Below are 11,684 nucleotides of genomic sequence, written 5' to 3' on the forward strand. Positions count from 1 at the left end.
GCAGTACAGAGCTGGGCAGATCTAAAGGTTGAGATGGTTCTAGATTTCTTTCTCGTTTTTTGACAGTGGCACAGAACACAGCGATGAAACACAGGAAGCCAATGGCTATAATTCAGTCTGGATTTCTGGAAAGTAGGCCCTCCATTCTGGCTCCAGTGTCTGTTTGAAGTTGTTCTTTTACTACCTAAGCACTCCCTGTGGATCTGGTAAAAGATTTAAGACATTTTAGCAGTGATATGGAAAGGGCCTTCCACAGTACACTTACTTAGAGCATATTATAGGCTAATGAAAATTATTTTACAGGACAAATCCAATTTGGATGTGAGCAGACAAATTAACATGGGCCTTAACATCAACATGGGGCCTTAAATTTGACATACAAATAAATACAACACATTTTTTTACTTTTTTTTGTTTTCAATCTTTGTGGTTATCCTTTTGATAAACTGTGCATGTGAAAAAAGACACTTCTAGAACTAAATTGTGAATCAAAGTTGAGAACATACATTGACTGTAGTTGTCAGTTTTGTGAATTTTAATAATTTATTATTCAATTTCTTTTTCTTCTGATCAATATGAAAACTGCTCCTGGAAGCTGGTACATGCAGCCATTTAATTTCTCATTGTGTGCTTTTGTGTGCATGCTCATTTTTGTTAACATCAATTACAGTTGTTCAACATTCCCATAAGTGACAGTGAAGACTTTGCTGCAAACCAACACGGTTTCAGTGTGACTGATCATTTAGCACACACACTGTTACTCAAACTATTTCTAATTGAGTTTCTGGTACAGAAAAGTTGTCACATAGTCCCAGATATCCAGACCATCGTAGCTTAGCTGTTTGTCCACCATGGGAGACTGATTCAGAGAAAATCTCAGAGCAGGAGATGCTGCCCAGCCACTGCTGCTTGCACTTCCACACACAGCCAAGAGGTCAAAGGTCAAGGGTTTTTCAAAACTTCCTTCTTATGTTCAGATGGCCTTGCAACACAGCATTTTGGAAAAGGAAAAAAAAAGAAAAAAAAACCCCTTATGGCAGAATAATTTGGTTTGGGAATAAAACCACTTGGAGATGCCAGATTCAATTTCTGAGTTTACCCAAAGACAAAGACAGGAGACAGAGCAACTGGCCCTCTTTAGAAGCTACAGTAGAATACCTGCATTCATTCAGAGCACAAGCAGACCCATCCAGTCCTCCACACGAACTTCATTAAGACCCAGCTCTGAAAGGGCAACACTGATGCAGTTTTGCATCTGCAGTCCATGGATCCAGCCTCCAGCTAAAAGGCACAAGGGATCTAGAGATCATTGATTTACTTGTTAACCACAGCAAAAGGGTTACATAGTCTTCTTCCAAGCATCCCCTTTGCTTGTGATTAAGAGGGTCTCATTTACAATGCTCACAGTCCAAATAACGAACAAATGAAAGCTGATTTCCACAACTGTTGCCGTTAATGTTGTTTCAAACCAAAAACGTTTTTTTTTTTCCAAAACATTTTTAAATGGAACTATGTAAAACTAAATTAATTTAGTTTCTTAATTTTTGTTTTACTGTACTAGAGCATGGTTTGTATTACATCAAAAAGCATTTGTTTCTAAGTTCTTTACACCGTTTTGGGTAGATATGTGACTAGCTTATGTGATTAGCATATTCATTTGGACTGTGAGACTCACGGAGGAGTTAGTCTTGGAGCAGCGAGGCTGAGTTTGAGTGACAGGGCATGCAGAGTATGAACCTTGGAGCCCAGAGGAAAGAATCTTTGGTGGCTCAACTTCAAAGTGGCTCTTTCCCTCTGCTCCGTCATCTTGAGTTTCCCTGCTCCTGCACTCTTTCTCTCCATGCTGGAACATAAATAAAGACTCTTTAATAAGCCCGTAAGCTGCTTTAGCTGTCAACATCTTTACCAATTACCGTGTCACTACTGCGTGTGTGGAACACAAAGATATTTTTCTCTGCTTGGAGCCACCTTCCCTGCAGATGTTTGCCCCGAACGACGCAAACAAACAAAGCCCTTCAGCTGGTCAGTAAATGTTCACGCGTGTGAGCGTATGTGCGCTGTGGAGAACCGCACAGACACAGAGGAAGGAAGAGATGGAAGGGATTCTTTTAGATAAATGCGTGATACAGCCCTCAAACGGCCGTATGTCCGGCCAGGCTGAGAGTCTTCAGAGAGTGGAGCAGAAGGAGCCAGAGCGCCAGTCGGCTGTCTCCCGGATAGGAGGGGGCAGACTCATAAGGCCAGAGGGCTTAGGCGTCAGGAAATTAAACATGAAATGAAAACAAGCTCTGGTTTGAGCACTTCTCCCATCTAGCCGTCCAATTTCCCAACTTCCCCTTTCAGGTTTAAGGGGTGGGAGGCGTGGGGGCGCGGGTGGGACACACTATACCTTGTGTTTGTCATGCCAATAAAGGCAATTTGAATTTGAATATGAGAAACAGAAGGAGGGGGCAGGGAGAGAGGGAGGGAGAAAAGGGTAGGAAGAGTGTTTTCTCCTTTTAACCCCCAATACCCTTCTGCTGAGCATTTCATTGCTGTAGAGCTTCGGTTGACCAGAATAGCACATTCACATTGCAGTAGAGCTACTTACACCCATTGAGCACTTTATTAGGTATTTAAAAGACGTTTACATTTAACATTTTTAATCCAAAGCGACTGTTTCAAACTTTTTAGATCACCAGTCATAATACTTCTTCTCACTCTGTTGAACTTTATCCTGTGAGCATCCTTTGTGAAAATCCTTTGTGAAAATCCTTCCTACCATTACAGTTCTTATGAGCAAAGTGCATGGTGAGGTTATTCATCAGGTAAGTGACCTGGCTTTGTACTGACCTGAGCTTTGTCCACTTTAAAATATGCATTTCATCTTACGGTTAATGAAGAAAATAATAATATTAATATGGTGAAGCTTCATTCCCGAAACAATCAGGTACATTTCCAGATGATAATAAATTAAATAAGCACATTTTCACCTGAAGCTTGTATCAGGTTGCATGCATCGTTAGATGGGTTCTCTTGCGTCAGTGAACAGCTAGATGCCAGGCCTAACCACTTTGCCTCCTTACTTCAGTTTATCACACTTTTAACATGATAATAGTTGCAGTTAATGTCTAAAAATGACAGTTTAGCTGACATGGTTCTTGATATGTTCACTTTTCCTGTGTGAAATTATCTTGGTTCTGGTCAGTATGCAGCACATCCCCCAGAGAGAGAGAGAGAGAAATGACATTGTTAATCAGGTTTTGTTAGTCATGTGGTGGAACAATGCTGCCATCTCTCCTAGCTGGAGAGAGAGAGAGTGCCAAAATTTTTGATGAGGGCAATTAAAAAATATATAAACAAGACAATCAAAAAATGGGACTGCAGCGGGACACTATTGTCTTCCCTTTGATAGAGTTAATGAGAATCAGAGGCAGCAGTAAAACTGCAGTCATGTAGAGATTGTTCTGTCGCTGACACCAAACAGTGACGTGTGCACCACAGCCTGGAACTGAATCCTGACTAAGGACATGTTTACTGTTTGGTAGAAAGGAGCAGCAGCCGATTGCACAGACAGTGGAGGAGCTGATGCCAGTGCGTGCTTTTCCAAACTTACAGAGGACGCTGCAGGGGCCTATGGATATATTTTTGCCAAATAAGGAGAATGTGAGAAACTAAGGAAAGGTTACACCCTAAACTGGCTCTTGTATGCCGCTGTGTCGACAGGCAGGAAGATGTACAGATTAATACTTTTCTCTTATATGTTATACATACCAATGCCATTGTGCAATGCAAAAGATTAAAATTCAGCAATAACATTGTATTCATTTGAAAGTCGACCGAGGCAGTATCATGGTGAGGGCTTAACCCTGTCTGTCACTGATGACCTCACTATTGAGTGAAAGCAATAGAAGCTAAAGGGGGGTGGGGTGGCAATGAGCAGGTGTTTTCAATTTGAACAGACACGCATTAATACAAACACAAGGGATGTGCTCTTTCCTTAACACAACTTTCAAGGGTATTCGATGAAAGGTTTGAAAAAAAAATCAAAATCTGTACAGTCATTGGTCATGACACATTGCAGTTTGTTGTAGCTAGTGAGAGGAATTTGTTAAGTATCTGCTTTCACGTCTCACAGTGTTGTAGACAGTCAAGTCACTTAACCCCAGGTCTTAAGTTACCAGTCCAGAACCCAAGTTTGAGTCAAGTCCAAGTCATCAGTGATCCAGTTTGGGTCAAGCTGTTAAAAAAAAAAAGTTCATAGCTCCCACAATCAGGGATGAAAAGGGACATAATTCAAAATGTTGTCTTTCTTTTTTAATTAGATTGTATTGGATAGTGCTACCAGTTTATGTGTTTGTATTTAAACAAAATTCTTCATGTGGTTTAAAATGCCAGTGTCTATAAGAAACTTTCATTTTAACTTACATTTTAAAACCAATGACTGTTGAAATGTAAAGAAATATGAGATGAAAAAGGACAAATCAGGTGAGAAGTTCAGAGCCTGGGTTTTCCACAGGGGGTCCATGGGGGCCTTTGAAGGTACTGTAGGGGGTCACCGAACAACCTTGATGTACAATGACTATATATAGATTTGAGAATGTTATTCAAAAATATGTTTTAAATATAACCTTTTGAAACTTATGATAGGGGTCCCCTGGATGGCTTTGAGTCTGGGAGGGGGTTGAAAACCCCTGAAACAGAACATAAAGTTAACTCAGTGAATAGCAGTAATACACAGGTCTTGTGCAATAGTCAGGAAATGTGTAAGAGAAGAGCCAAACTACCAATGTTTCAGAGCCCGATATGTCTGGAACAGAAAACTCACTAACTTTTCCCTTTCAATGTCACCGGGGTCCTCTCATTATTATTGATCGAATTCTCACAACTTCATGTAATAACACATTTATTATTTGTTGATAGACGTGCATTGGCTGACTTGCAAAACTTTAGTCTGGTTAAAGTCCAAATGGACTTACTTCAGGATGTTGTTCCGAGTTTCCCTTCAATTTGATGCTTGTTCAATTTTCACAGTGCTGACATTATGATGTCACGGACGGTATAATTTCAAAATGCACATTGTTTTGCTCTTGATGTGTCATAGGCATTTTGTGTGGACAAAATTAATGTAGACCTTGACAGAATTAATTGATTGTCCCACTTCACTGACGCTGATAAATGTTGATCAGGGAAGATGACATTGAAAATGATTAATTCCTATATAATGAGTTTAAAGTGTTTTAAACTGTGCAATATCTCATCTGTTTTCAATGAGTGAATGTGTGTGTTCTGTAATCTCTGAACAGAACTGTCTTTGTCTTAAATGCTTCGAAAAACAGGGATCTGCACAATTGCAGTAGTTAAACTGATGAAATCCTATATTTTTTACAAAAGGTTTCACATAACTATAGAATTCAAACTGCATGTTGCTATTGCAATAATGTAAGAAAACTTACTACATTTCCCCTGTATCCAGGAGAGTGGCATTCATGTCAGTTATCCCCCGTTTGAAGCTGGGGTGGTAACTGGGATCTGTAGTCCAGTCTATCTATGGGTTGGGTCTGGTCACCAGGAGGCTGAGTGCAGCTTGCATGCCAGAGAGGAGAGGGGGAGTGGGGCACATGTGGACCTGTGTAGGATTTCCTGCACACCTCCTGCTTCCCTCCTGGTACTGCTGATGGTGTGGATATGAAAGCCTGTCGGCTCCCCACACATCAAACAGAACCAGCTTTCACTCTTTCTTCCTTTTCTCCAGACACACACACGCACACACATGCACACACACACACACGCACACACATGCACACACACGCACGCACATGCACACAAACACACACACACGCATGCACGCACACACACACACACACACACACATTATCACAAACTGTGAAATAAAGCAACAAAACAGAAAGCCTGTATGCTCCCCAAACATCAAACAGAACCACACACACACACACACACATACAGAAGAAAAAACACAAGCACAGCTAAGTCCACATCACTTCTTTTGGGTGGATTGTGTGTGTTCAGAAGTAGGTCAGTATGTGTAACCTGGTCCAGTAAGGTGATCTGAGATTCCCCATGCATGTTCTCTGGTTCGGGCAGCACGGATGGTGCAGTGGGTAGCACTGCCACCTCACAGCAAGGAGGTCCTGGGTTCGAATCCCGGTCTGCCGGGGCCTCTCTGTGTGAAGTTTGAATGTTCTCCCCGTGTTCATGTGGGTTTCCTCCAGGTACTCCGGTTTCCTCCCACAGTCCAAAGACATGCAAGTTAGGCTGATTGGAGAGTCTAAAATTGCCTGTAGGTATGAGTGTGTGAGTGAATGGTGTGTGTGCCCTGTGATGTACTGGCGACACAGTCCAGGGTGTATTCTTGCCTTTCACCCAATGTATGCTGGGATAGGCTCCAGCCCCATGCGACCTTGTTCAGGATAAGCGGGTTCAGATAATGGATGGATGGATGTTCTCTGGTTCAGCAGGGCATGGGTTTGACAGCGAGATTGACACACTTTTACCAGACCAAATGAAACAAGAGAAAACTGACCAATGACATGTACCAAGCATCTATGACTCACCATGACATAGGGCAATTTCAGCATGAGAAAATCATTTTCTGGAATACACAGTATACTACAACAACAAAAATGATAATAATAATAATAATAATAATAATAACACAATTATACTATATACATATTGAAGGTAATAAAACATAAACAGCATAATAACTATTACAGTGTATGACGGGATAACCTCAAGCACCTTTAAGAACATTTTAACGCAGAAGATGCACTTGCCCGCTCATGGTACAGAGTGAGAAGTGAACTTTATTCAGTGATCTGCATGTGCTGGATATGCTGCACAGCGCATTAAAGGCATGACAACCAAAACCTACAACAGGGCTTTCATGTACCTTATAATTTATAGATCTCTCCGTATAATCCCTCTCTCCTGCCCTCTCCTGCTCTTTTAGTCTGTCTGTGGTGCTGTGATTCAGTTCTGTTTCAGATTTAAACAAAGATCCATCTGAATGAATTTACTGCCAGGGCAGGGCATTACCCAAGGCCAGCAGCTGAATCAGCTGCCTTCATAAACGGGCCGCATGCTTTCTGAATAACGCCATAAAGGGTTAGAACCTTTCTTACTATGTGGATATTCATCGTCTCTCAACTGAAGCTAATGGGTTTCTGCCTATTTTTACTTGTTCTTATTATTTTTAATGGTTTTGTGATGGTCATATTGTGTGTCATTTTTGTGTCTGACTCTGACTGGTAGAGGTACATGACTGGGACCTGGAAGATTGATGGTTTAAGCCCCGGTGTAGCCATGATAAGATCTGCACAGCTGTTGGGCCCTTGAGCAAGGCCCTTAAACCCACATTGCGCTAGGGGGGATTGTTGCCTGCCTAGTCTAATCAAATATAAGTCGCTTTGGATAAATAACAATTTATTATTTATTTCTAGCAGTAACAGGATCGCTGTGGTTGGGTCTTGACCTTTTTGTCTCCCTCCAAAGGTGTGGTTCCAGAACCGAAGGGCCAAGTGGAGGAAGAGGGAACGGTTCGGTCAGATGCAGCAAGTCCGCACACACTTCTCTACAGCCTACGAGCTTCCTCTCCTCACCCGGCCAGAGAACTATGCACAGGTACAGGAACAGGTCAAAGGTCAGGGCTTATGGATGACTATGGAGGCAGGATCTGGGGGGTTCTCTCCAGTAATCAGAAAAACATAATTTGCCATTACCACTGTCTTTGGTCATGCCCTCTTCATAAGATACATCAGCTTTATTCAGCTTCCTTAATTGGGAACTTGCAATGCTGAGAAAATGAGAACAGAGAACAGACACGTCAGATCTTATTTAGAAAAAAATAAATAGACTGCAATCCACAGTTCCCATTACTGCTCTTGGTGTTCAGTTTTCCAGCTCCTTTTACACATCAGAGGAACTTTAATGGCCACGACAAGACTAAGCTATTCCTCAATATAGGTGCATCATTTACATGTGCTGCTGGGAGTTTGTGATCAGGGTTTCAGACAGAGGACCATCTCCCAGGTAACCGTGCTGGGAGTTTGTGATCAGGGTTTGTGAAGACAGAGGACCATCTCCCAGGTAACCGTGCTGGGAGTTTGTGATCAGGGTTTGTGAAGACAGAGGACCATCTCCCAGGTAACCGTGCTGGGAGTTTGTGATCAGGGTTTGTGAAGACAGAGGACCATCTCCCAGGTAACCGTGCTGGGAGTTTGTGATCAGGGTTTGTGAAGACAGAGGACCATCTCCCAGGTAACCGTGCTGGGAGTTTGTGATCAGGGTTTGAGACAGAGGACCATCTCCCAGGTAACCGTGCTGGGAGTTTGTGATCAGGGTTTGTGAAGACAGTGGGCCATCTCCCAGGTAACCGTGCTGGGAGTTTGTGATCAGGGTTTGAGACAGAGGACCATCTCCCAGGTAACCGTGCTGGGAGTTTGTGATCAGGGTTTGAGACAGAGGACCATCTCCCAGGTAACCGTGCTGGGAGTTTGTGATCAGGGTTTGTGAAGATAGAGGACCATCTCCCAGGTAACCGTGCTGGGAGTTTGTGATCAGGGTTTGAGACAGAGGACCATCTCCCAGGTCATGGTGCGGACAGAGACCTCGATGAGGCCCAGTAGCACAGTGTGAACCTGGGCGGTGCCTGCGCAGCAGGGTCAGGGGTTTCAGGAGCTCCGCAGCCCTGATTGGAGGGCTTGGGTGGAGGAGGGCGAACGCTATTCTCTCTCATTAGCAGATCTCGTTCCCTTCCTTTATCACTCCACTCCTTGCTGTCCTATTCACAGTGCAGGGGTGCAGGGTGCCCAGAGACTGCAGTCAGGGCAGGGCTGTGAGCTGGGGCAGCCATGTTTGCTCAGGTCCCTCAGATTTATTATTAATCTGCCAGGGGGTCAGAGGTCACGGGGGCCACAGCTGTGGAATGTGGCACATCTGGGGCACCTCCCTGAGTAGACTTTCATCTGGCTGCACAGCCCTGCCTAAGCCCCTCCCCTCCCACAGACTCACACCTTTCAGACTCATCCCTCCCTCAGACAAGGCCCGCCCCCCGCATGGACACACATGTCCAACACTCTCAAATCCTCCCCAACCCCCACCTATCTTCACCAAACAATACTACTCGCAACCCTCACCAAACTCCAATCATTTTAAACAAGCCTTCTCCTCTGACCAACTCTGCACCATTTTGCAGGCTTCCCCCTGATTCTCATATGTTTTTGACACGCAATCCATGTACCCCTGGGGTTTTGGGATGGGTATTTGGGACACAACTCACTTGCGATTCTTCTTTTTGAGGTCTCTTGCAAAAGCCAGCTTGTTGTTGCAAATATCAGAGTTTATGAATGATTTCACCCCACAGTGAAAGATGACCTCAGAGCCTCAGCTCTGTCTCATATGCCAAACAGAACAGTATGTCTGTGCCAGGAGTCTAGAACTTTCCCACAGTCAATACTGTTTGTACGACATTACATCCAGGCACTAAGATCATTAAAATCTGGAATGAATGATTTCAGACTATCGTGTATGGTGCATGGTGTGAGAACTCAAAAGTGCTTCAGTCAAATGCCTTAGTCACTGTTAATGCTGTCCTTCTTAATTACTTTACCCCTATGTGAGGGTTTGTTTTGTGGGGTGAGACTCACCATGCCCCTTCCTGCTCTGCTGTGTTCCAGATCCAGAACCCCTCTTGGATAGGGGGCGGCAGTGCCGCGTCTCCCGTGCCCGGCTGCGTGGTGCCCTGTGACACCGTCACCCCCTGCATGACCCCGCACCCCCACGCCGGCGGGGTGTCTGACTTCCTGGGCGTGCCGAGTCCCGGGGGCCACATGGGACAGACGCACATGGGTGGCCTGTTCGGGGGCCCGGGGATGGGCGGCGGCATCAACGGCTACGACCTCAACATGGACCCCGACCGCAAGTCGTCCAGCATCGCCGCCCTGCGCATGAAGGCCAAGGAGCACAGCGCCGCCATCTCCTGGGCCACATGATCCTCTGCAGCCTGCAGGGGGCCCCCTCACCACCACAGTACCCCACACACCGTGAGAGGAAACGCATGAGTTAGAAACCCGGTACCAACCCACAGCAACAAGAAAAGTCTGTTACATATTACGGCAGCAACGACAAACTGAACAGAACGGACACGGAGAAAGAAGAAACGAAGAACACAACTCGAGCAACTTGAAAATCTTACGCAGCGAATTTGTGCCACAGGCTTCCTGAAATGCTTCCCATCCTCCACTTGTCCTATGAAGGACCAGAGAGGGCGGGGCCAGACAGGATGCCAGTAGTTGATTGAGTACGCCATCTAAAAGCAACAGTCAATTAAGTAGTTTGGCCTGGTTAGCACAAAAGAAGAATGCACCAATCTGGAATGTTTGCAGCTTTCAGAGTGTGACTGTTTTCCTGGTGGCATTTACAATTTATAATTAAAATGAAGACAAGAAAAGTACACATTTACCTTTCAGAAGAGATCAAAATCAGGTTCTCAGCATTTGGACTGAAAGCTCTCCAGGTTTGCTAACAAGGCGGATGGATGGCAACATCGCAGCTTTGTTCCTGAGATTTATTTCCACTTCCTGTTTTACTGTATTTATATGATTAACATTATTTTTTTCATTCATTGTTCCGCTTTAGTTCCCTTGGTAACACTCCAAATTAAAAATCATGCTCGTCCCCCCCACTCGCCCCTTCCCCATTATAGAGACAGAGTGACCCAGTATCCCTCCCACGCCATCCTGATAATCACTGCAGCACAGCAGTGAACATGACGTCCTGATGTCTTTCATCTCTCTCCTGCATCTCCTGAACAGGAGATTAAAGTGGTATAGAGCACAGGGACACCAGAAGGCTAGTAGCACCATGCAACTCTTCTGCAAATTCAAGGAAAGGAAAAAGAATAAAAACAACTATGCCACTATTTGCTTTGTTCTCTCATCAGATATTTCTACCTTTAGGAGTAAATTCATGGTGGTATTGGCTGTTTTAGCAGACTCAAAGCTCAGACCCAGGGGCTACAGGGGCTGTATGTTGGGGTGGTGCAGAGGGCCTGTTGACTTTGGTGGTGGTGGCAGACGGGCGCGTTATGACTTTGAGGGTAGAGTTTGGCAGGATTGCGGGATGAAGTGAACTGGCAGTGATTTAGAGTTGACATGCCATTTCCCCCTGGTCCATTTCCACAGGTAATACCCCTGTCTCTGTGGGACCCTAGTGTGTTGGATTTGGGGAGACAGGAGGGGGCCCAAGCTCTCAGATTACAGGAAAAATGTGTTACCCCAGCCTGAACAGGAATAACACGCAACAGCAGCCATCATAGACGCCTGCAGCACCACATATACACGCCAGTTAAGTTTCTCCCATGGCCTGTCAATAAGTCAACAGCAGGCAAACCACAATACAGCACAAATTATATTAAGTATGGTTGTCAATCTAATAACATTAAACATTCATATATTTACATGATTCACATTGACAACCTTGGTCAATGTTTTACAAATCTTTAGTGACTGGCATAGGGAAAGCTGCAATTCAGTGTGGATTACAAAGAATTGGCTACGGTTGTCAATACAAATCATTTACTTTGTATTTGAGCCTTTACACTGCCTCGCCGGTTGAGCTATCAAACCTTTCACTACATGCAGGCATGAAGGCAGTCTTCCCAAATCCCACCCCTCCCACAGTCA

At 44.4% G+C, this 11,684-nt stretch overlaps 1 protein-coding gene across 1 annotated transcript in view; it reads left to right on the plus strand.

The window, feature by feature from the left end:
* LOC133131689 (homeobox protein aristaless-like 4) overlaps nt 1–9,992 on the plus strand; it is a 34,433-nt gene extending 24,441 nt beyond the window's left edge. Inside the window, exons 3-4 of the mRNA XM_061247094.1 lie at nt 7,495–7,623; nt 9,678–9,992. Coding sequence (XP_061103078.1) covers nt 7,495–7,623; nt 9,678–9,992 — 444 coding nt within the window. The remainder of the gene's footprint in view (nt 1–7,494; nt 7,624–9,677) is intronic.
* Nucleotides 9,993–11,684: the final 1,692 nt, after the last annotated feature.

Source organism: Conger conger, chromosome 6 (assembly GCF_963514075.1).
Source record: "Conger conger chromosome 6, fConCon1.1, whole genome shotgun sequence".
Lineage (NCBI taxonomy): Eukaryota > Metazoa > Chordata > Actinopteri > Anguilliformes > Congridae > Conger > Conger conger.